Source organism: Apostichopus japonicus, chromosome 20 (assembly GCF_037975245.1).
Source record: "Apostichopus japonicus isolate 1M-3 chromosome 20, ASM3797524v1, whole genome shotgun sequence".
Lineage (NCBI taxonomy): Eukaryota > Metazoa > Echinodermata > Holothuroidea > Aspidochirotida > Stichopodidae > Apostichopus > Apostichopus japonicus.
The window spans coordinates 34,057,664-34,085,030 of NC_092580.1; the positions used below are offsets into that span (position 1 = coordinate 34,057,664).

The 27,367-nt window shown below is 34.8% G+C and overlaps 1 protein-coding gene across 13 annotated transcripts in view; it reads left to right on the forward strand.

Annotated features, from left to right (window-relative positions):
• Positions 1–23,439, forward strand: part of LOC139961795 (calcium-activated chloride channel regulator 4-like) — a 64,395-nt gene extending 40,956 nt beyond the window's left edge. For 3 of the 13 annotated variants that reach the window (XM_071961318.1, XM_071961319.1, XM_071961320.1), the window contains 4 exons: positions 15,633–15,875; positions 18,075–18,176; positions 18,441–18,908; positions 20,201–23,439. In XM_071961318.1, coding sequence (XP_071817419.1) covers positions 15,633–15,875; positions 18,075–18,176; positions 18,441–18,908; positions 20,201–20,535 — 1,148 coding nt within the window. In that variant the 3' untranslated portion in view covers positions 20,536–23,439. Of the gene's footprint in view, positions 1–15,632; positions 15,876–16,895; positions 16,998–17,075; positions 17,178–17,246; positions 17,887–18,074; positions 18,363–18,440; positions 18,909–19,190; positions 19,473–20,200 lie in introns of those variants that run through there. The other 10 variants (XR_011791017.1, XM_071961321.1, XM_071961323.1 and 7 more) reach the window with 10 other exon arrangements.
• The last annotated feature ends 3,928 nt before the right edge of the window (positions 23,440–27,367 follow it).

Sequence of the window (27,367 nt, forward strand, 5' to 3'; positions counted from 1 at the left end):
CATTTTTGACCATCTATTTGTTTCAAATATAGAGTTAGACAATGAGCAATTTTATTTCTTAGGACCTCCTAACATTTAAATCTACAGTACTATCACATCTGAGTACATTTTCTAGTTAACCTTTCTTTTCTGCTTTATAATTTGAAGATGTGACTCATCCTACGGCGTTCTGTCCAAATGATAAAGATACTGATGCAATGCTGCAAGAAGGAACCACTGCAAGAGTTGATTTTGTGGCATCATGTTCTGACAACATTGACACAGGCATTCAAGCTGCTTGTAATGCAACAAGCCAAAGTGAATTTCCAGTGGGTGTAACAACAGTGACTTGTTCTTGTGAAGATTTGTCTCAAAATACTGATGGATGTTCTTTCACCGTCACAGTTAAAGGTTAGTTTGAGTGAATTTCTTACATATTGCTAAGAAGTTTAAAAACAGGTCATCTGATTGCTTCTGCATGATTGAGTCTTTTCTCGAAAGTTTATTTCCATTATCAACAAAGAACATTAAAAGCCAAGTTTATTTGATGGGAAGTTACTGAAAACTATCACGGACAAATGATCTTATCATGCACCAGAAAATGTTTGGCTAGTTTGCAAGAAGCCAACTCTGTGGTTGATCTGCACAGATCTAACCTACACATGTGATATTCTAATTCCTTGACCAAAACTCTCTTCTTATGCTCCTTTTCAAACCAAAAAAAATGATACTAAGTATCGGAATGGCCCTTATGACATTTCAGACTGACCAAAGTTACATTAATGTTTAACTTTACTGATGAACAGCAAAGCTGTTACCTTTACTTATACCCATGAGGTTTCATTCCGCTCCATCCTTGTTTTTCATATTTCTAACATAGCCATATTTTTGTACTGTCTTTTACATTTGATGTGCAAGATCTTAATTTCCTTCATTGGAGTAATAAAGTTACACTTTCTTACTTACTTACTTACATTCCTTGAATGAAAAGTTGTAAAGACAGTTGTTAACCAGTTTTAGACATTCTTCTGGCTTGAAAAACATCATTTACTGGTATATTTTATGATATGTGGCTGACACTTGCGACTGCATTTATTGTCAACATCTTTTAGACGACATAATATAGCATTTTTGACCATCTATTTGTTTCAAATATAGAGTTAGACAATGAGCAATTTTATTTCTTAGGACCTCCTAACATTTAAATCTACAGTACTATCACATCTGAGTACATTTTCTAGTTAACCTTTCTTTTCTGCTTTATAATTTGAAGATGTGACTCATCCTACGGCGTTCTGTCCAAATGATATAGATACTGATGCAATGCTGCAAGAAGGAACCACTGCAAGAGTTGATTTTTTGGCATCATGTGATGACAACATTGACACAGGCATTCAAGCTGCTTGTAATGCAACAAGCCAAAGTGAATTTCCAGTGGGTGTAACAACAGTGACTTGTTCTTGTGAAGATTTGTCTCAAAATACTGATGGATGTTCTTTCACCGTCACAGTTAAAGGTTAGTTTGAGTGAATTTCTTACATATTGCTAAGAAGTTTAAAAACAGGTCATCTGATTGCTTCTGCATGATTGAGTCTTTTCTCGAAAGTTTATTTCCATTATCAACAAAGAACATTAAAAGCCAAGTTTATTTGATGGGAAGTTACTGAAAACTATCACGGACAAATGATCTTATCATGCACCAGAAAATGTTTGGCTAGTTTGCAAGAAGCCAACTCTGTGGTTGATCTGCACAGATCTAACCTACACATGTGATATTCTAATTCCTTGACCAAAAATCTCTTCTTATGCTCCTTTTCAAACCAAAAAAAATGATACTAAGTATCGGAATGGCCCTTATGACATTTCAGACTGACCAAAGTTACATTAATGTTTAACTTTACTGATGAACAGCAAAGCTGTTACCTTTACTTATACCCATGAGGTTTCATTCCGCTCCATCCTTGTTTTTCATATTTCTAACATAGCCATATTTTTGTACTGTCTTTTACATTTGATGTGCAAGATCTTAATTTCCTTCATTGGAGTAATAAAGTTACACTTTCTTACTTACTTACTTACATTCCTTGAATGAAAAGTTGTAAAGACAGTTGTTAACCAGTTTTAGACATTCTTCTGGCTTGAAAAACATCATTTACTGGTATATTTTATGATATGTGGCTGACACTTGCGACTGCATTTATTGTCAACATCTTTTAGACGACATAATATAGCATTTTTGACCATCTATTTGTTTCAAATATAGAGTTAGACAATGAGCAATTTTATTTCTTAGGACCTCCTAACATTTAAATCTACAGTACTATCACATCTGAGTACATTTTCTAGTTAACCTTTCTTTTCTGCTTTATAATTTGAAGATGTGACTCATCCTACGGCGTTCTGTCCAAATGATAAAGATACTGATGCAATGCTGCAAGAAGGAACCACTGCAAGAGTTGATTTTGTGGCATCATGTTCTGACAACATTGACACAGGCATTCAAGCTGCTTGTAATGCAACAAGCCAAAGTGAATTTCCAGTGGGTGTAACAACAGTGACTTGTTCTTGTGAAGATTTGTCTCAAAATACTGATGGATGTTCTTTCACCGTCACAGTTAAAGGTTAGTTTGAGTGAATTTCTTACATATTGCTAAGAAGTTTAAAAACAGGTCATCTGATTGCTTCTGCATGATTGAGTCTTTTCTCGAAAGTTTATTTCCATTATCAACAAAGAACATTAAAAGCCAAGTTTATTTGATGGGAAGTTACTGAAAACTATCACGGACAAATGATCTTATCATGCACCAGAAAATGTTTGGCTAGTTTGCAAGAAGCCAACTCTGTGGTTGATCTGCACAGATCTAACCTACACATGTGATATTCTAATTCCTTGACCAAAAATCTCTTCTTATGCTCCCTTTCAAACCAAAAAAAATGATACTAAGTATCGGAATGGCCCTTATGACATTTCAGACTGACCAAAGTTACATTAATGTTTAACTTTACTGATGAACAGCAAAGCTGTTACCTTTACTTATACCCATGAGGTTTCATTCCGCTCCATCCTTGTTTTTCATATTTCTAACATAGCCATATTTTTGTACTGTCTTTTACATTTGATGTGCAAGATCTTAATTTCCTTCATTGGAGTAATAAAGTTACACTTTCTTACTTACTTACTTACATTCCTTGAATGAAAAGTTGTAAAGACAGTTGTTAACCAGTTTTAGACATTCTTCTGGCTTGAAAAACATCATTTACTGGTATATTTTATGATATGTGGCTGACACTTGCGACTGCATTTATTGTCAACATCTTTTAGACGACATAATATAGCATTTTTGACCATCTATTTGTTTCAAATATAGAGTTAGACAATGAGCAATTTTATTTCTTAGGACCTCCTAACATTTAAATCTACAGTACTATCACATCTGAGTACATTTTCTAGTTAACCTTTCTTTTCTGCTTTATAATTTGAAGATGTGACTCATCCTACGGCGTTCTGTCCAAATGATATAGATACTGATGCAATGCTGCAAGAAGGAACCACTGCAAGAGTTGATTTTTTGGCATCATGTGATGACAACATTGACACAGGCATTCAAGCTGCTTGTAATGCAACAAGCCAAAGTGAATTTCCAGTGGGTGTAACAACAGTGACTTGTTCTTGTGAAGATTTGTCTCAAAATACTGATGGATGTTCTTTCACCGTCACAGTTAAAGGTTAGTTTGAGTGAATTTCTTACATATTGCTAAGAAGTTTAAAAACAGGTCATCTGATTGCTTCTGCATGATTGAGTCTTTTCTCGAAAGTTTATTTCCATTATCAACAAAGAACATTAAAAGCCAAGTTTATTTGATGGGAAGTTACTGAAAACTATCACGGACAAATGATCTTATCATGCACCAGAAAATGTTTGGCTAGTTTGCAAGAAGCCAAACTCTGTGGTTGATCTGCACAGATCTTAGCGACACATGTGATGTTCTAATTCCTTGACCAAAAATTTCTTCTTATGCTCCCTTTCAAACTAAACAATTTGATACTGAGTATCGGAATGGCCCTTATGACATTTCAGACTGACCAAAGTTACATTAATGTTTAACTTTACTGATGAACAGCAAAGCTGTTACCTTTACTTATACCCATGAGGTTTCATTCCGCTCCATCCTTGTTTTTCATATTTCTAACATAGCCATATTTTTGTACTGTCTTTTACATTTGATGTGCAAGATCTTAATTTCCTTCATTGGAGTAATAAAGTTACACTTTCTTACTTACTTACTTACATTCCTTGAATGAAAAGTTGTAAAGACAGTTGTTAACCAGTTTTAGACATTCTTCTGGCTTGAAAAACATCATTTACTGGTATATTTTATGATATGTGGCTGACACTTGCGACTGCATTTATTGTCAACATCTTTTAGACGACATAATATAGCATTTTTGACCATCTATTTGTTTCAAATATAGAGTTAGACAATGAGCAATTTTATTTCTTAGGACCTCCTAACATTTAAATCTACAGTACTATCACATCTGAGTACATTTTCTAGTTAACCTTTCTTTTCTGCTTTATAATTTGAAGATGTGACTCATCCTACGGCGTTCTGTCCAAATGATATAGATACTGATGCAATGCTGCAAGAAGGAACCACTGCAAGAGTTGATTTTGTGGCATCATGTTCTGGCAACATTGACACAGGCATTCAAGCTGCTTGTAATGCAACAAGCCAAAGTGAATTTCCAGTGGGTGTAACAACAGTGACTTGTTCTTGTGAAGATTTGTCTCAAAATACTGATGGATGTTCTTTCACCGTCACAGTTAAAGGTTAGTTTGAGTGAATTTCTTACATATTGCTAAGAAGTTTAAAAACAGGTCATCTGATTGCTTCTGCATGATTGAGTCTTTTCTCGAAAGTTTATTTCCATTATCAACAAAGAACATTAAAAGCCAAGTTTATTTGATGGGAAGTTACTGAAAACTATCACGGACAAATGATCTTATCATGCACCAGAAAATGTTTGGCTAGTTTGCAAGAAGCCAAACTCTGTGGCTGATCTGCACAGATCTTAGCGACACATGTGATGTTCTAATTCCTTGACCAAAAATTTCTTCTTATGCTCCCTTTCAAACTAAACAATTTGATACTGAGTATCGGAATGGCCCTTATGACATTTCAGACTGACCAAAGTTACATTAATGTTTAACTTTACTGATGAACAGCAAAGCTGTTACCTTTACTTATACCCATGAGGTTTCATTCCGCTCCATCCTTGTTTTTCATATTTCTAACATAGCCATATTTTTGTACTGTCTTTTACATTTGATGTGCAAGATCTTAATTTCCTTCATTGGAGTAATAAAGTTACACTTTCTTACTTACTTACTTACATTCCTTGAATGAAAAGTTGTAAAGACAGTTGTTAACCAGTTTTAGACATTCTTCTGGCTTGAAAAACATCATTTACTGGTATATTTTATGATATGTGGCTGACACTTGCGACTGCATTTATTGTCAACATCTTTTAGACGACATAATATAGCATTTTTGACCATCTATTTGTTTCAAATATAGAGTTAGACAATGAGCAATTTTATTTCTTAGGACCTCCTAACATTTAAATCTACAGTACTATCACATCTGAGTACATTTTCTAGTTAACCTTTCTTTTCTGCTTTATAATTTGAAGATGTGACTCATCCTACGGCGTTCTGTCCAAATGATATAGATACTGATGCAATGCTGCAAGAAGGAACCACTGCAAGAGTTGATTTTTTGGCATCATGTGATGACAACATTGACACAGGCATTCAAGCTGCTTGTAATGCAACAAGCCAAAGTGAATTTCCAGTGGGTGTAACAACAGTGACTTGTTCTTGTGAAGATTTGTCTCAAAATACTGATGGATGTTCTTTCACCGTCACAGTTAAAGGTTAGTTTGAGTGAATTTCTTACATATTGCTAAGAAGTTTAAAAACAGGTCATCTGATTGCTTCTGCATGATTGAGTCTTTTCTCGAAAGTTTATTTCCATTATCAACAAAGAACATTAAAAGCCAAGTTTATTTGATGGGAAGTTACTGAAAACTATCACGGACAAATGATCTTATCATGCACCAGAAAATGTTTGGCTAGTTTGCAAGAAGCCAAACTCTGTGGTTGATCTGCACAGATCTTAGCGACACATGTGATGTTCTAATTCCTTGACCAAAAATTTCTTCTTATGCTCCCTTTCAAACTAAACAATTTGATACTGAGTATCGGAATGGCCCTAATGACATTTCAGACTGACCAAAGTTACATTAATGTTTAACTTTACTGATGAACAGCAAAGCTGTTACCTTTACTTATACCCATGAGGTTTCATTCCGCTCCATCCTTGTTTTTCATATTTCTAACATAGCCATATTTTTGTACTGTCTTTTACATTTGATGTGCAAGATCTTAATTTCCTTCATTGGAGTAATAAAGTTACACTTTCTTACTTACTTACTTACATTCCTTGAATGAAAAGTTGTAAAGACAGTTGTTAACCAGTTTTAGACATTCTTCTGGCTTGAAAAACATCATTTACTGGTATATTTTATGATATGTGGCTGACACTTGCGACTGCATTTATTGTCAACATCTTTTAGACGACATAATATAGCATTTTTGACCATCTATTTGTTTCAAATATAGAGTTAGACAATGAGCAATTTTATTTCTTAGGACCTCCTAACATTTAAATCTACAGTACTATCACATCTGAGTACATTTTCTAGTTAACCTTTCTTTTCTGCTTTATAATTTGAAGATGTGACTCATCCTACGGCGTTCTGTCCAAATGATATAGATACTGATGCAATGCTGCAAGAAGGAACCACTGCAAGAGTTGATTTTGTGGCATCATGTTCTGGCAACATTGACACAGGCATTCAAGCTGCTTGTAATGCAACAAGCCAAAGTGAATTTCCAGTGGGTGTAACAACAGTGACTTGTTCTTGTGAAGATTTGTCTCAAAATACTGATGGATGTTCTTTCACCGTCACAGTTAAAGGTTAGTTTGAGTGAATTTCTTACATATTGCTAAGAAGTTTAAAAACAGGTCATCTGATTGCTTCTGCATGATTGAGTCTTTTCTCGAAAGTTTATTTCCATTATCAACAAAGAACATTAAAAGCCAAGTTTATTTGATGGGAAGTTACTGAAAACTATCACGGACAAATGATCTTATCATGCACCAGAAAATGTTTGGCTAGTTTGCAAGAAGCCAAACTCTGTGGCTGATCTGCACAGATCTTAGCGACACATGTGATGTTCTAATTCCTTGACCAAAAATTTCTTCTTATGCTCCCTTTCAAACTAAACAATTTGATACTGAGTATCGGAATGGCCCTTATGACATTTCAGACTGACCAAAGTTACATTAATGTTTAACTTTACTGATGAACAGCAAAGCTGTTACCTTTACTTATACCCATGAGGTTTCATTCCGCTCCATCCTTGTTTTTCATATTTCTAACATAGCCATATTTTTGTACTGTCTTTTACATTTGATGTGCAAGATCTTAATTTCCTTCATTGGAGTAATAAAGTTACACTTTCTTACTTACTTACTTACATTCCTTGAATGAAAAGTTGTAAAGACAGTTGTTAACCAGTTTTAGACATTCTTCTGGCTTGAAAAACATCATTTACTGGTATATTTTATGATATGTGGCTGACACTTGCGACTGCATTTATTGTCAACATCTTTTAGACGACATAATATAGCATTTTTGACCATCTATTTGTTTCAAATATAGAGTTAGACAATGAGCAATTTTATTTCTTAGGACCTCCTAACATTTAAATCTACAGTACTATCACATCTGAGTACATTTTCTAGTTAACCTTTCTTTTCTGCTTTATAATTTGAAGATGTGACTCATCCTACGGCGTTCTGTCCAAATGATATAGATACTGATGCAATGCTGCAAGAAGGAACCACTGCAAGAGTTGATTTTTTGGCATCATGTGATGACAACATTGACACAGGCATTCAAGCTGCTTGTAATGCAACAAGCCAAAGTGAATTTCCAGTGGGTGTAACAACAGTGACTTGTTCTTGTGAAGATTTGTCTCAAAATACTGATGGATGTTCTTTCACCGTCACAGTTAAAGGTTAGTTTGAGTGAATTTCTTACATATTGCTAAGAAGTTTAAAAACAGGTCATCTGATTGCTTCTGCATGATTGAGTCTTTTCTCGAAAGTTTATTTCCATTATCAACAAAGAACATTAAAAGCCAAGTTTATTTGATGGGAAGTTACTGAAAACTATCACGGACAAATGATCTTATCATGCACCAGAAAATGTTTGGCTAGTTTGCAAGAAGCCAAACTCTGTGGTTGATCTGCACAGATCTTAGCGACACATGTGATGTTCTAATTCCTTGACCAAAAATTTCTTCTTATGCTCCCTTTCAAACTAAACAATTTGATACTGAGTATCGGAATGGCCCTAATGACATTTCAGACTGACCAAAGTTACATTAATGTTTAACTTTACTGATGAACAGCAAAGCTGTTACCTTTACTTATACCCATGAGGTTTCATTCCGCTCCATCCTTGTTTTTCATATTTCTAACATAGCCATATTTTTGTACTGTCTTTTACATTTGATGTGCAAGATCTTAATTTCCTTCATTGGAGTAATAAAGTTACACTTTCTTACTTACTTACTTACATTCCTTGAATGAAAAGTTGTAAAGACAGTTGTTAACCAGTTTTAGACATTCTTCTGGCTTGAAAAACATCATTTACTGGTATATTTTATGATATGTGGCTGACACTTGCGACTGCATTTATTGTCAACATCTTTTAGACGACATAATATAGCATTTTTGACCATCTATTTGTTTCAAATATAGAGTTAGACAATGAGCAATTTTATTTCTTAGGACCTCCTAACATTTAAATCTACAGTACTATCACATCTGAGTACATTTTCTAGTTAACCTTTCTTTTCTGCTTTATAATTTGAAGATGTGACTCATCCTACGGCGTTCTGTCCAAATGATATAGATACTGATGCAATGCTGCAAGAAGGAACCACTGCAAGAGTTGATTTTGTGGCATCATGTTCTGGCAACATTGACACAGGCATTCAAGCTGCTTGTAATGCAACAAGCCAAAGTGAATTTCCAGTGGGTGTAACAACAGTGACTTGTTCTTGTGAAGATTTGTCTCAAAATACTGATGGATGTTCTTTCACCGTCACAGTTAAAGGTTAGTTTGAGTGAATTTCTTACATATTGCTAAGAAGTTTAAAAACAGGTCATCTGATTGCTTCTGCATGATTGAGTCTTTTCTCGAAAGTTTATTTCCATTATCAACAAAGAACATTAAAAGCCAAGTTTATTTGATGGGAAGTTACTGAAAACTATCACGGACAAATGATCTTATCATGCACCAGAAAATGTTTGGCTAGTTTGCAAGAAGCCAAACTCTGTGGCTGATCTGCACAGATCTTAGCGACACATGTGATGTTCTAATTCCTTGACCAAAAATTTCTTCTTATGCTCCCTTTCAAACTAAACAATTTGATACTGAGTATCGGAATGGCCCTTATGACATTTCAGACTGACCAAAGTTACATTAATGTTTAACTTTACTGATGAACAGCAAAGCTGTTACCTTTACTTATACCCATGAGGTTTCATTCCGCTCCATCCTTGTTTTTCATATTTCTAACATAGCCATATTTTTGTACTGTCTTTTACATTTGATGTGCAAGATCTTAATTTCCTTCATTGGAGTAATAAAGTTACACTTTCTTACTTACTTACTTACATTCCTTGAATGAAAAGTTGTAAAGACAGTTGTTAACCAGTTTTAGACATTCTTCTGGCTTGAAAAACATCATTTACTGGTATATTTTATGATATGTGGCTGACACTTGCGACTGCATTTATTGTCAACATCTTTTAGACGACATAATATAGCATTTTTGACCATCTATTTGTTTCAAATATAGAGTTAGACAATGAGCAATTTTATTTCTTAGGACCTCCTAACATTTAAATCTACAGTACTATCACATCTGAGTACATTTTCTAGTTAACCTTTCTTTTCTGCTTTATAATTTGAAGATGTGACTCATCCTACGGCGTTCTGTCCAAATGATATAGATACTGATGCAATGCTGCAAGAAGGAACCACTGCAAGAGTTGATTTTTTGGCATCATGTGATGACAACATTGACACAGGCATTCAAGCTGCTTGTAATGCAACAAGCCAAAGTGAATTTCCAGTGGGTGTAACAACAGTGACTTGTTCTTGTGAAGATTTGTCTCAAAATACTGATGGATGTTCTTTCACCGTCACAGTTAAAGGTTAGTTTGAGTGAATTTCTTACATATTGCTAAGAAGTTTAAAAACAGGTCATCTGATTGCTTCTGCATGATTGAGTCTTTTCTCGAAAGTTTATTTCCATTATCAACAAAGAACATTAAAAGCCAAGTTTATTTGATGGGAAGTTACTGAAAACTATCACGGACAAATGATCTTATCATGCACCAGAAAATGTTTGGCTAGTTTGCAAGAAGCCAAACTCTGTGGTTGATCTGCACAGATCTTAGCGACACATGTGATGTTCTAATTCCTTGACCAAAAATTTCTTCTTATGCTCCCTTTCAAACTAAACAATTTGATACTGAGTATCGGAATGGCCCTAATGACATTTCAGACTGACCAAAGTTACATTAATGTTTAACTTTACTGATGAACAGCAAAGCTGTTACCTTTACTTATACCCATGAGGTTTCATTCCGCTCCATCCTTGTTTTTCATATTTCTAACATAGCCATATTTTTGTACTGTCTTTTACATTTGATGTGCAAGATCTTAATTTCCTTCATTGGAGTAATAAAGTTACACTTTCTTACTTACTTACTTACATTCCTTGAATGAAAAGTTGTAAAGACAGTTGTTAACCAGTTTTAGACATTCTTCTGGCTTGAAAAACATCATTTACTGGTATATTTTATGATATGTGGCTGACACTTGCGACTGCATTTATTGTCAACATCTTTTAGACGACATAATATAGCATTTTTGACCATCTATTTGTTTCAAATATAGAGTTAGACAATGAGCAATTTTATTTCTTAGGACCTCCTAACATTTAAATCTACAGTACTATCACATCTGAGTACATTTTCTAGTTAACCTTTCTTTTCTGCTTTATAATTTGAAGATGTGACTCATCCTACGGCGTTCTGTCCAAATGATATAGATACTGATGCAATGCTGCAAGAAGGAACCACTGCAAGAGTTGATTTTGTGGCATCATGTTCTGGCAACATTGACACAGGCATTCAAGCTGCTTGTAATGCAACAAGCCAAAGTGAATTTCCAGTGGGTGTAACAACAGTGACTTGTTCTTGTGAAGATTTGTCTCAAAATACTGATGGATGTTCTTTCACCGTCACAGTTAAAGGTTAGTTTGAGTGAATTTCTTACATATTGCTAAGAAGTTTAAAAACAGGTCATTTGATTGCTTCTGCATGATTGAGTCTTTTCTCGAAAGTTTATTTCCATTATCAACAAAGAACATTAAAAGCCAAGTTTATTTGATGGGAAGTTACTGAAAACTATCACGGACAAATGATCTTATCATGCACCAGAAAATGTTTGGCTAGTTTGCAAGAAGCCAAACTCTGTGGCTGATCTGCACAGATCTTAGCGACACATGTGATGTTCTAATTCCTTGACCAAAAATTTCTTCTTATGCTCCCTTTCAAACTAAACAATTTGATACTGAGTATCGGAATGGCCCTTATGACATTTCAGACTGACCAAAGTTACATTAATGTTTAACTTTACTGATGAACAGCAAAGCTGTTACCTTTACTTATACCCATGAGGTTTCATTCCGCTCCATCCTTGTTTTTCATATTTCTAACATAGCCATATTTTTGTACTGTCTTTTACATTTGATGTGCAAGATCTTAATTTCCTTCATTGGAGTAATAAAGTTACACTTTCTTACTTACTTACTTACATTCCTTGAATGAAAAGTTGTAAAGACAGTTGTTAACCAGTTTTAGACATTCTTCTGGCTTGAAAAACATCATTTACTGGTATATTTTATGATATGTGGCTGACACTTGCGACTGCATTTATTGTCAACATCTTTTAGACGACATAATATAGCATTTTTGACCATCTATTTGTTTCAAATATAGAGTTAGACAATGAGCAATTTTATTTCTTAGGACCTCCTAACATTTAAATCTACAGTACTATCACATCTGAGTACATTTTCTAGTTAACCTTTCTTTTCTGCTTTATAATTTGAAGATGTGACTCATCCTACGGCGTTCTGTCCAAATGATATAGATACTGATGCAATGCTGCAAGAAGGAACCACTGCAAGAGTTGATTTTTTGGCATCATGTGATGACAACATTGACACAGGCATTCAAGCTGCTTGTAATGCAACAAGCCAAAGTGAATTTCCAGTGGGTGTAACAACAGTGACTTGTTCTTGTGAAGATTTGTCTCAAAATACTGATGGATGTTCTTTCACCGTCACAGTTAAAGGTTAGTTTGAGTGAATTTCTTACATATTGCTAAGAAGTTTAAAAACAGGTCATCTGATTGCTTCTGCATGATTGAGTCTTTTCTCGAAAGTTTATTTCCATTATCAACAAAGAACATTAAAAGCCAAGTTTATTTGATGGGAAGTTACTGAAAACTATCACGGACAAATGATCTTATCATGCACCAGAAAATGTTTGGCTAGTTTGCAAGAAGCCAAACTCTGTGGTTGATCTGCACAGATCTTAGCGACACATGTGATGTTCTAATTCCTTGACCAAAAATTTCTTCTTATGCTCCCTTTCAAACTAAACAATTTGATACTGAGTATCGGAATGGCCCTAATGACATTTCAGACTGACCAAAGTTACATTAATGTTTAACTTTACTGATGAACAGCAAAGCTGTTACCTTTACTTATACCCATGAGGTTTCATTCCGCTCCATCCTTGTTTTTCATATTTCTAACATAGCCATATTTTTGTACTGTCTTTTACATTTGATGTGCAAGATCTTAATTTCCTTCATTGGAGTAATAAAGTTACACTTTCTTACTTACTTACTTACTTACAATCCTTGAATGAAAAGTTGTAAAGACAGTTGTTAACCAGTTTTAGACATTCTTCTGGCTTGAAAAACATCATTTACTGGTATATTTTATGATATGTGGCTGACACTTGCGACTGCATTTATTGTCAACATCTTTTAGACGACATAATATAGCATTTTTGACCATCTATTTGTTTCAAATATAGAGTTAGACAATGAGCAATTTTATTTCTTAGGACCTCCTAACATTTAAATCTACAGTACTATCACATCTGAGTACATTTTCTAGTTAACCTTTCTTTTCTGCTTTATAATTTGAAGATGTGACTCATCCTACGGCGTTCTGTCCAAATGATATAGATACTGATGCAATGCTGCAAGAAGGAACCACTGCAAGAGTTGATTTTGTGCCATCATGTGATGACAACATTGACACAGGCATTCAAGCTGCTTGTAATGCAACAAGCCAAAGTGAATTTCCAGTGGGTGTAACAACAGTGACTTGTTCTTGTGAAGATTTGTCTCAAAATACTGATGGATGTTCTTTCACCGTCACAGTTAAAGGTTAGTTTGAGTGAATTTCTTACATATTGCTAAGAAGTTTAAAAACAGGTCATCTGATTGCTTCTGCATGATTGAGTCTTTTCTCGAAAGTTTATTTCCATTATCAACAAAGAACATTAAAAGCCAAGTTTATTTGATGGGAAGTTACTGAAAACTATCACGGACAAATGATCTTATCATGCACCAGAAAATGTTTGGCTAGTTTGCAAGAAGCCAAACTCTGTGGCTGATCTGCACAGATCTTAGCGACACATGTGATGTTCTAATTCCTTGACCAAAAATTTCTTCTTATGCTCCTTTTCAAACTAAACAATTTGATACTGAGTATCGGAATGGCCCTTATGACATTTCAGACTGACCAAAGTTACATTAATGTTTAACTTTACTGATGAACAGCAAAGCTGTTACCTTTACTTATACCCATGAGGTTTCATTCCGCTCCATCCTTGTTTTTCATATTTCTAACATAGCCATATTTTTGTACTGTCTTTTACATTTGATGTGCAAGATCTTAATTTCCTTCATTGGAGTAATAAAGTTACACTTTCTTACTTACTTACTTACATTCCTTGAATGAAAAGTTGTAAAGACAGTTGTTAACCAGTTTTAGACATTCTTCTGGCTTGAAAAACATCATTTACTGGTATATTTTATGATATGTGGCTGACACTTGCGACTGCATTTATTGTCAACATCTTTTAGACGACATAATATAGCATTTTTGACCATCTATTTGTTTCAAATATAGAGTTAGACAATGAGCAATTTTATTTCTTAGGACCTCCTAACATTTAAATCTACAGTACTATCACATCTGAGTACATTTTCTAGTTAACCTTTCTTTTCTGCTTTATAATTTGAAGATGTGACTCATCCTACGGCGTTCTGTCCAAATGATATAGATACTGATGCAATGCTGCAAGAAGGAACCACTGCAAGAGTTGATTTTGTGGCATCATGTGATGACAACATTGACACAGGCATTCAAGCTGCTTGTAATGCAACAAGCCAAAGTGAATTTCCAGTGGGTGTAACAACAGTGACTTGTTCTTGTGAAGATTTGTCTCAAAATACTGATGGATGTTCTTTCACCGTCACAGTTAAAGGTTAGTTTGAGTGAATTTCTTACATATTGCTAAGAAGTTTAAAAACAGGTCATCTGATTGCTTCTGCATGATTGAGTCTTTTCTCGAAAGTTTATTTCCATTATCAACAAAGAACATTAAAAGCCAAGTTTATTTGATGGGAAGTTACTGAAAACTATCACGGACAAATGATCTTATCATGCACCAGAAAATGTTTGGCTAGTTTGCAAGAAGCCAACTCTGTGGTTGATCTGCACAGATCTAACCTACACATGTGATATTCTAATTCCTTGACCAAAAATCTCTTCTTATGCTCCTTTTCAAACCAAAAAAAATGATACTAAGTATCGGAATGGCCCTTATGACATTTCAGACTGACCAAAGTTACATTAATGTTTAACTTTACTGATGAACAGCAGAGCTGTTACCTTTACTTATACCCATGAGGTTTCATTCCGCTCCATCCTTGTTTTTCATATTTCTAACATAGCCATATTTTTGTACTGTCTTTTACATTTGATGTGCAAGATCTTAATTTCCTTCATTGGAGTAATAAAGTTACACTTTCTTACTTACTTACTTACATTCCTTGAATGAAAAGTTGTAAAGACAATTGTTAACCAGTTTTAGACATTTTTATGGCTTGAAAAACATCATTTACTGGTATATTTTATGATATGTGGCTGACACTTGCAACTGCATTTATTGTCAACATCTTTTAGACGACATAATATAGCATTTGTGACCATCAATTTGTTGCAAATTTAGAGTGAGACAATGAGCAATCTTATTTCTTAGCACCTCCCAACATTTACATCTACAGTACAATCACATCTGAGTACATTTTCTAGTTAACCTTTCTTGTCTTCTTTTATAATTTGAAGATGTGACTCATCCTACGGCGAGCTGTCCAAATGATATAGATACTGATGCAAGGCTGCAAGAAGGAACCACTGCAAGAGTTGATTTTGTGACATCATGTTCTGACAACATTGACACAGGCATTCGAGCTGATTGTAATGCAACCAGCGGAAGTGACTTTCCATTTGGTGTAACGATAGTGAATTGTTCTTGTCAAGATATTTCTCAAAATACTGACGAATGTTCTTTCAATGTCATAGTTAAAGGTTAGTTTTGAGAGACTTTCTAATATTTTCATTTTTTTTTCTTATCTGAATACTGGCTGTTAAAATAAGGCTTGGTGCAATAGTTTAGTTCCATGATAAATAATGAACACTAAAAGCCTAGTTTATTTGATGGGAAGTTACTGAACACTATCACGGATAAATGCTTTTATCAATTAAGCACCAGAAATATTTTTGGTTAGTTTTGCCAGAAGCTAAACGCTCTGGTAGATCTTTACAGATCTTACCTACACATGTGATGTTTTACTTCCTTGACTAAAATTGTCTTCTGACGCTCCCATGCAAACATAAAAATAATTCAAAGTTTTGGAATGGGTCTATTGAAATGTCGGACTGACAAACGATATCTTAATGTTTAACTTTATGTTATGATCCAACTTAGAAACCACGTTAATAGTTCGAATCGTTTTAACAGATGTTAAAAACAAAAAGAAAACAAAAGTAACTTGTCTGAATGAAATATTTGTTAATGCGACTTATCAAAATTTAAAATAAACCAGTATCTCTTTCTCTTACCATCTCAATTTTCTGGTGAGGATTGCCACAACTTCAAATTCCATATTCTTTCAATAGTTGATCATATTTGGAATAGAACATCCAGGTATTGAATAGAACACCCAGTATGGCTATGATTCACACTCACCTAGATTGATAGACCAGATAGTACGTATTCTTTTCTCTTTCTAGTTTATTCCTAACTTCCTTTTAACCCACATATATGACATAATAAAGTCTTAATTCGCCCTTCCACCTAGAGATCAATGCAACAGATATTCATGAACTGTTCATACTAAATTGGCTATTACTGAAAATGTAAAACAAAGACAGAAACCCCAAATGGTTATGACAATTCTTCAACTGCTGATACTAAATCGATGACTATTGAAAGCCTTACTGCTAAAGTTGCAGCCCATCAAACTACTGGTAATGACAGTTCTTCAACTGCTGATACTAAATCAGTTATTGATATTAAATTGATGATTACTAAACATTTAAATACAGAAGCAGTAACCCCTACTGGCAACGAAAGTTCTTCAACTGCTGATACTAAATCTATTACTACCGAAAGCCTTACTACAGAAGTGTCAGGCCATCAAACTAATGGTAATGACAATTCTTCAACTGCTGATACTAAATCAATTTTTGATACTAAATTGATGATTACTAAACATTTTAACACAGAGGCAGTAACCGCTACTGGTAACGAAAGTTCTTCAACTGTTGATACTAAATCGATGACTACTGAAAGCTTAACTACAGAAGTGTCAGGCCATCAAACTACTGGTAATGACAATTCTTCAACTGCTGATACTAAATCAACTAAATTGATGATTACTAAACATTTTAACACAGAGGCAGTAACCGCTACTGGTAACGAAAGTTCTTCAACTGTTGATACTAAATCGATGACTACTGAAGGCCTAACTACAGAAGTGTCAGGTCATCAAACTACTGGTAATGACAATTCTTCAACTGCTGATACTAAATCAATTATTGATACTGAATCGATGACTACTGAAAACAAAACTACAGTGGTGGCAGCCCAACAAACTACTGGTAATAACAATTCTTCAACTGCTGATACTAAATCAATTATTGATACTAAATTGATGATTACTAAACATTTTATTACAAAGGCAGTAGCCCCTACTGGCAACGAAAGTTCTTCAACTGCTGATACTAAATCTATTACTACTGAAAGCCTAACTACAGAAGTGTCAGGTCATCAAACTACTGGTAATGACAATTCTTCAACTGCTGATACTCAATCAATTATTGATACTAAATTGATGATTACTGGAAGTATAACTACAGTGGTGGCACCTCAACAAACTACTGGTAATGACAACTCTTAACTTACTGATACTAAATCGATGACTACTGAAAGCACAACTGCAGGGCTGGCAGCCCAACAAACTACTGGTAATGACAATTCTTCAACTGCTGATACTAAATCAATTATTGATACTAAATTGATAATTACTAAACATTTTATTACAGAGGCAGTAACCTCTACTGGTAACGAAAGTTCTTCAACTGTTGATACTAAATCGATGACTACTGAAGGCCTAACTACAGAAGTGTCAGGTCATCAAACTACTGGTAATGACAATTCTTCAACTGCTGATACTAAATCAATTATTGATACTAAATTGATGATTACTAAACATTTTATTACAAAGGCAGTAACCCCTACTGGTAACGAAAGTTCTTCAACTGTTGATACTAAATCGATGACTACTGAAGGCCTAACTACAGAAGTATCAGGTCATCAAACTACTGGTAATGACAATTCTTCAACTGCTGATACTCAATCAATTATTGATACTAAATTGATGATTACTGGAAGTATAACTACAGTGGTGGCACCTCAACAAACTACTGGTAATGACAACTCTTAACTTACTGATACTAAATCGATGACTACTGAAAGCATAACTGCAGGGCTGGCAGCCCAACAAACTACTGGTAATGACAATTCTTCAACTGCTGATACTAAATCAATTATTGATACTAAATTGATAATTACTAAACATTTTATTACAGAGGCAGTAACCTCTACTGGTAACGAAAGTTCTTCAACTGTTGATACTAAATCGATGACTACTGAAGGCCTAACTACAGAAGTGTCAGGTCATCAAACTACTGGTAATGACAATTCTTCAACTGCTGATACTAAATCAATTATTTATACTAAATTGATGATTACTGGTAGCATAACTACAGTGGTGGCACCCCAACAAACTGCTGGTAATGACAACTCTTCAACTGCTGATACTTATTCGATGACTACTGAAAGCATAACTACAGTGGTGGCAGCCCAACAAACTACTGGTTATGACAATTCTTCAACTGCTGATACTAAATCAATTGGTGATACTAAATTGATGATTACTAAGCATTTTAATACAGAGGTAGTAACCCCTACTGGTAACGAAAGTTCTTCAACTGTTGATACTAAATCGATGACTACTGAAAGCCTTACTACAGAGGTGTCAGGCCATCAAACTACCGGTAATAACAGTTCTTCAACTGCTGATACTAAATCAACTGCTGATACTAAATCAACAATTGATGCTAAATTGATGATTACTGAAAGCATAACTAAAGTGGTTGTAGCCCAACAAACTGCTGGTAATGACAATTCGTCAACTTTTGATACTGAATCGATGACTACTGAAAGCATTACTAAAGTGGTGGCAGCCCAACAAACTACTGGTAATGACAATTCTTCAACTGCGGATACTAAATCAAGTATTGCTACTAAATTGAAGATTACTAAACATTTTAATACAGAGGCAGTAAACTCTTCTGGTAACAACAGAGTTTCAACTGTTGATACTAAATTGACGACTACTGAAAGCCTTACTTCAGAAGTGGCAGCTCATCAAACTACTGTTAATGACAGTTCTTCAACTGTTGATACTAAATTAACTATTGATACTCGATTGAGGATTACTGAACATTTTAATACAGAGGCAGTAACCCTAACTGGTAATGACAGTTCTTCAATTGTTGATACTAAATCGATGACAACTGAAGGCATTACTACAGAGGTAGCAGTTCACCAAACTACAGGTAATGACAGTTCTTCAACTGCTGATACTAAATCAACTGTAGCTACTAAATTGATGATTTCTGATCACTTTAATACAGAGGCAGAAATCCCTACTGATAAGGACAGTTCTTCAACTGTTGATACTAAATCAATGATTACTGAAAGCAATATTTATAATCCATTTTTGTTAAAGTTGTTATTATGTTTATTACCATTTCAATTTTGAAGATGTACAATAATGTTTCAATTCCATTGGTCGATTAAGGTTCTGAAGATCTCAAATGTTTGTTTGATCTTGTTATTCATTTTTGACGGACGATTACGTTAGTAACATCCTCGATTAATGGTTTCTTTTAGATTTATTTTCGTTGACGTCATTTTAACTGTGCCATCGACCGCGTTATTGATGCTATTGTTTCTTATCACCAAATTTTCATTGTAACAATGCTTTGTTTATGTTTTTATTGATACTAAATCATTACTAAAAATATTATCACAAAGGCAGCAAACGTATCAATTGTAAAGATTGTCCACGGCTTAGAGTACAACTCCTTGTGTTTGAAACCTCGTAGTTTGTTACTTACTAGCTAACTGGCATACAAGCATGGCACATATAGGTCTAGAAAAGCCTGTTACTTCACATATGAATAATTCCTGTTAAAATGATTGATATGTTCATTATTAGTTTCATCTGATCCAGACGTTTCACGATTAACAACTGTTATCATTAATTGTTATCATATCACAGGAGTGCCGAAAGTAACTTTCACTACCGAAGTACCGATCCTTGCAACCATGAAACTTAAGGAGAATCAAATACCTGGTATCATCCTACTTGTTTCCATCGCAATTGCATGTTTTGCTGTCTTGTCAATTCTATTGAGGTATATCGAGGATACTTTCCGACGTTCTGGTAGTAATGACATCAAAGATCCTGAAGGGCAAGGCACCTCCAGACAGCCTAAATTCACATGGACCGAAGGAAACGATGGAACTGCACTGATAGATAAATCCAGTTTGTCTCTGTCTACACCTGTGACCTGTCCACCCACAATACAACAGGTCGAATCAATTATCCAGTAATAGTGAAATTGATCTGCAATAGTACGAATATTAAAAGATATATGTCTGACGTAAGAATGGCTGGTTACCAGTGACGGTGGTCAGGATTTTCAAGATTGTTAACTACATTAAAATTGAACAACGTCCGGTTGCTTATTAAGGTCTCTACATAAGCATGCATTTGATGAGACCGAAAGTCGTTTCTACAAGTTGATAAGTTCGACAAAGCAATAAAACATTAAATACACTGAAATGTTCAAAAAAAGAAGAATGTAAACACATGAATCTTGATTTAGCACTTAAACATGTTTCCTTTCATTGGCTTGGGGATTCGATGTTATATTTAACCAGAACATTACATAAAGCGTGTTTTAATGCAGTTACTTACGTTTTTCATATTACTGTTTTCAAGCGAAATGGCACTTATCGGCTACTATTGAATATGTCTAGCTATAAGTTTGCTCCCAAGTTCTAGTATATAACTGAAATATGCTCCGGAAACCTCTTCGCACAGTTTAGGTAATTGTGGACAAATATATCCACAAATCTTTGGTATTGTAATCCATGTATAGTTTATCAACAAACTCCTCGATGGAAATCTAAATTAAAGAAGGAATAAACTTTCTGTTATGCTGTTGAGAACTGGAAAATTACTTGATCGATGCACCGCTGACAGCAGAATGGTTTGTTACAAGTAGATCGGTACTAATTCATCGGGCTAAGGTCGGCAGCTCGTTATATCCGCAGACTCTCCCAACACATGCCAGCAGAATGGTTTGTCACAAGAAGATCGGTATTCATTCATCGGGCTAAGGTCGGCAGCTCGTTATATCCGCAGTCTCTCCCAACACATGCCACACAATATAAGGTATATGACGACCGTCCACTTTTAACACTTCCTGTAATTTATATAAACTTTTATTTTAGATTTTAACGTTATTTTTTCAAGGGAACTGAATATAGAAGTAGACAAAATCTCGTCAGAAGAGTTACATTTAAAAGGTTGTGTTAGAAAGGGTGCGTTTGTGACATATTACATCGGAAAATTTTCAATTATTTCTATGGTTGGCCAAACTCTACATGTTTTCTAAAAATTAATTCATGACGTCAGTTAAAGAATGATTTCCAAGGCACTTATGATTATAATTATATAGTAAAAAAGTAAATGGCCTGAATAGTGCCAAATAATTATAGGTACGTTTATCGCCAAGATTAGTTTGAACTATTTAGTCATAAGACGTAAAATAGTGTAAGATTTTCAAATAACCTATCTAGTCAAATTATAGTTATCGTTTTTTGATACTACTATATATAACAATAATGTATAACAAGTACAACCGCATGAGTATGATCGTACAGGGCTCTAAGGGCGAGTAGTAGTGGAAGTAAGTTGAATCTCGTCTATCCGACACGCTCAGTGATTAACCTCCGCCACGTATCACGATCTTGGGCGAGGTTTATTGCTTCCTCGTAATTGTTAATATTAATGTCCTTAAATTGCGACTTTATTTTTCCAAGCAAGGTAGTCAAGGGCCTTCCTACTGGTTTAGCAGTATGTCTCAGTGCTTCTCTTAAAGCAACCTTTGTTGGGCGAGTTCGAATACCTAATTCTGTACTAGAGTGTACACTAGAAATATAAAGTACAAAAGTACAAATCTATTAGTGTGAGTATAGGCAACGTTGTAAGAATAAGAGTTTGAATCCGTATTGAATAACTGTTTACTCAACTCCATAGTAACCAGTACGTTAACATTACGATAACAAATCTATTAGTGTGAGTATAGACAGTATAGTAATTAGTACGTAGGCTCTTTTTGCGTTAAGTCCTACCCGTAAGTGTATCTCCGCGACGAGCTTAAAAGCCTTTTTTTAAAAAGCTGAGTTTCCACAATTCCATTAATCACACATTCTCAATAAAACACGTGTTTTTGATGTACATCGAATGAGAATATATTAGCAGAATATTCCAATCCCTTTTTAAGCTCTGGTGTGTATGTGGGGGTGGGGTGGGGGGTTCAAGTGTAACGATGAATGCTTTCTTTACCCTCACCCCCCCCCCCTTCCCCCAGTTCTCCAGCATCGCAGTGTATTCGGAAACCCGTGGGACCACAACTGCGTAAAATTACTCTTATACTATCAAAAATGACAGAAAAATTGTACGGTATTTAAATTATTGTTTGGGTTTCAAATACGTAAAATATGGAACATCTTCCTGTTGATATTCAAAGTCACTACGTGGACATGCATTTGATGATACCGAAAGTCGTTCTTATAAGTTATAAGTCCAACAGTAATAAAACATTCAGTATACTGAAATGTAATGAAATGTAATGAAATGTAATGAAATGTAAGAACTTGAAGTTGTTTGCAGCCCTTTCCTTCATTGGCCCGGGGATTCGATCTTGTATTTCAACATAACATTATATAAAGCCTGATTGTGCTAATGCAGTTATGCAGTTAATGTTGGTTCGTACAATGTGTCCCTAAATAAACTTATACAAATTAATTTTAGTAAACCTTAGAAAATTCTATAAAAAAAAAATTCCCACGTTTTCACCTTCACGTCTCTGTATAAGTAAAACTAACAACGAACTTTTTTAATATCTATTTTCATATTTTGTTTTTGTTATATTCATATACTTCTATACAAAATTTTATCACCATCGTTCGTAGAATTTTAATTACAAAAGTTAATGAGATATTTCACCGTTTGTTTGTAAGTAAGATATCTAACACATATTCTTTCAATATTTTTTCGTAAAATGTATCAAATGAGGAAACTATACACGTGACTTTTAATGTAGAAAAATTGTGTCTGTGATAATTTCTAAAGTCTAATTTGGCATTGTACTTTCCTTTTGTCTTTGATTGTTTCTTTCATGTATTTTGTTTCCATTCCTTATAAATAAATGTAAGATTAAAGAACATATACTGCTGACGTAATTAATTGTGGCCTATCAACAGGCTGCGTTATTGCTTTCGTACGAAGTGGCACTTATCGGATACTTTTGCGAAATGAATAGTTTGTTCCGAACAGGAAGTTCTTATGTCTTACTTTGGACGTTCCCGAACCGCTCACGCTGTTTACGTGACTGCGTGGAAATCAATCAACAAATATTGCTATTGTGATATCTATGTTGGGTTGGGTTCCCAAGTCAAACACGGAACTGAGGATGAAGACACCAGACGAGGTGATCCAGTTAAAAAGATATATTGGTAACTACTTACTACGATGCAATAATGAAAGGTTCACGGCTACATGGCGAACGACTTTTATATTATACTCAATCTCTCCGGACCCCATCCCACGTCCTGGGACCAGCAAAAGTTAGTCCTGAACTGCAACTCTTAACTTCAATCCAATTCAAACTCTAAATCTTATACTGAGACTGAAGCAATTCTCTCTTCCATACACAGGAAACATCCCCAAATATAGGGAATGCTCTCAACACGCAAGTTCTTATGTTACCAGCCTGTGAATAACATTTATCCAAAAAGATAGACAAATCCTAACGATTATCAAACCACAAGGTTTAACAAGTTAATCTTCTGCCAGCTTTAAGTGCTTTTCAGACTGTAAGATTTGACTCTGGCATCGATAATTTCAAAACGACACGTTAAAGTGGAGTTGATCTGGAAAATCTACACAAGTAAGAATGATAATTCCCATTACTACCGACTCTTTAATACTTAACAAACTCGACAAAAAACACAGTAAATGAATTCACAACCCCGCCACCCCGCCTTCCACCACATAAAAAATATCATCGTAGCGATTTGAGGGCGTTCTACAAAATATGTATAAATAATCATGTTGTGGAAAACAAACATACATACGGAATCGTGTGACTTGACAGGTGAATAGTTTGTTACAAGAAGATCGGTGCCAATTCATCGAACTGAGGTCGGCAGCTCGCTATATCCACAGACTCTCACATTATATTCCACACAATATAATGTATATGACGACCACTTTCAACACTTCCTGTAATTTCTATACAGTTTGGTTTTAGATTTTATCGTTATTTTTTCAAGGGTACTGAATATAGAAATAGACCAATTCTCATAATAGACTTTTTGTCAGCAATAACAGTTATCTTACATGCTACGGTATTAGAACGCTTCTGAAACATTTAAATGCGTTTAGGTCTAGTCAAGGAGAACATATAACACTACAATTGCGAAACCGGTTTAGCGAAACAAAAACAAGCATTGAGGGAAAATGCTGATGCTAAATGATTTCTATGGTTGGCCAAACTCTAAATGGTTTCTGATTTTCGACTGCAATTTTAATCATGACATTTCCACGGAACTTCTGATGATAGTTAACCAGTTAAAACTAATTAATGGCAATGAAAGGGCTTAATAATGTGAAAGTAACTTTATCGCCAAGATTAGTTTGAACTATTTCGTTGTAAGACTTACAATAGTGAAGTAGATTTAATTATAATTTTACCTACAGCTAGCCACTGAAAATTTTAACTTTCATTGTTGACGACGAATTCATTTCGCTGGTTGTGTAGCCAGTGCATATGACCGAAAGTGCACACAAAAATGAGTAAACAGGGAAATATTCTAACTTGGAAAAATGGCAAAAATGTCGATCTCTTTATTGTGTGAAATTTCATGAAAACCAACAATAATAAATGTAATAAAATATTCGTGCTGCAACATTAATTAAATAGGGCCACATTGCGTATGCAATGTTCATGCGCTCTAGTGTTTAAATACACATACTTGAATTGAGAGGGATCTCTTATTTTTATTCTTATTCTATCACGAATGTAGTGTTAATTCATAACGGTGCTACTAAGCTAAACTTACTATAAGGCAAACCGTTCTATTCACGGGAGTCAAAGACGTTGGCCTTTTTTTTAAATATTGTTATGATTATTCCATCTAGAGTCCAAACAATGTACAAATTATAATAACATATACATTATGATCAGTAGTCAATATTATCAACAACAACAAATAAATCATTAAACTTCAAATAAAGATTTCCAGTTATGCCATCTGATATCAAGAGCATGTTGCTTACAATCAGTTTTATACATAAACTTTTCTTTTAGATAAAAATTCTTTAAATCAATTTTACCATATAGCTCAAGGGAGGTTTCGTTGGCCTTTTATAATACTTACGGTAAAATAAATAATATATGAGGACAACCTATGTCTCTCATGCTTCATCTTTGTTAGGATAGGAAGTAAATTCCTATATTTTAGCTGATTGGCTCCATGAATGTGCCATATATATTACACTAATAGTATAGGTGATATTAACCTCGATAAATGGCTGCTGAGTTCCTTGTTTGCCAATAGCAAGTAGTCGCTATTAACCCTTCGTCAAAAATGACGCCATTATTGGAGAGTGACGTACTAATAAATACAAACAGATCGCCTACGGTGTAGCAATGGCAACTTATTCAGCCATCCATAACCTAGTACAGGCCAATAATACAATAATACTTGTTCAACAATCTCGAATCTGAATGGATCGTCTTCGTCAGCTGACCGTGCATTAACCTATGGATAATGCTCGGTAAACTGACCGGCGGATGAATATAAGTTGCAAAACATGGGGGGAAAAAGCATCTTGGTGAGCTCAATCCCGATCCTGGCTAGTAATGCAATCAGATCAGTATGACAACTAGCCACCCCCCCACCCCGGTGTAAACCTTGACCAAATGATGACCAGAATTTCCGTGAAAGCTAGCTTTCAGCCTGAAGTACACTAACTGTAGTGTGAAAACAACAACGATAACCACATTTAGCAATGCTGACATTAATGTTATAAATATTATGGTGTTAAGCAGCCAAGAAACAAGGATCTTGTTTTGAGTTCTAATCCAAGCAATGTTGTTGATTTTACCGGTCTAGGAAAACTAGGAACCAGTGATCATGATATACTAGATTTTGATGTTGTTTGCAAGGTCGTAAATTCTGTTAGCAAGGAAAAAGTCCCTGATTTTTCGAGATCAGATACAGAGGCAATTGAAACTTTACTAAAGGGTACAGATTGGATTAATTTGTTTAGTGATATGAGTGCTTCTCAGTCTTGGATTTGTTTTGCTGATAAATTAAAGGTCATTATGGAAAATCATGTTCCGTGGAAGAATCGTCGTCGTAAAAGCAGTATGCCTCACTGGATGAATAAGAAAGTTAGATGTGCAATTAGGCAAAAACGTAGAATGTGGAAGTTGTTTAGGAGGATTAAATCTGAATCTCTTTTGGCCAAGTTTAAAATTCATCAGCTGAAGGTAGAATGCTTAGTCTCTGATGCAAAATGAATTTCGAAAAAAGCATTGCCCTAAAAATTAAGGATAACCCAAAGGCCTTCTTTTCTTATGTCAGGTCAAAGTAGAAAGTTAAAGATGCAATTGTTTCCCTTAGGGCACCACATGCTGATAAGATAGTTACTGATAGTCAGGATCGTGCAGATCTTTTGAACGACTATTTTGTGTCGGTTTTCACAAGGGAAGATACGAGTAGTATTCCAGATTTTCAGGGGGGCAGTGATAGGCCTAAACTGGATACGGTCTTATTTTCGGATGACGTTGTCTTAAAGGAGCTGCTTCGTCTAAATGTTTGTAAAGCTTCTGGACCGGATGCAATCCATCCGTATTTGTTGAAGACTTTTGCACACCATTTCTGCGTTCCACTCTCGTTGATTTTTAGTAAATTTATGGATGAAGGTTATGTTCCTAGGGACTAGAGATGTGCTAATATTACCCCAATTTTTAAGAAGGGTGATAAGACTAAGCCCAGTAATTATAGGCCCGTTAGTCTCACTAGTGTAGTTTGTAAGGTCATGGAGTCTATTGTTAAAAAGTCTTTGGTCTGTCACTTCAGC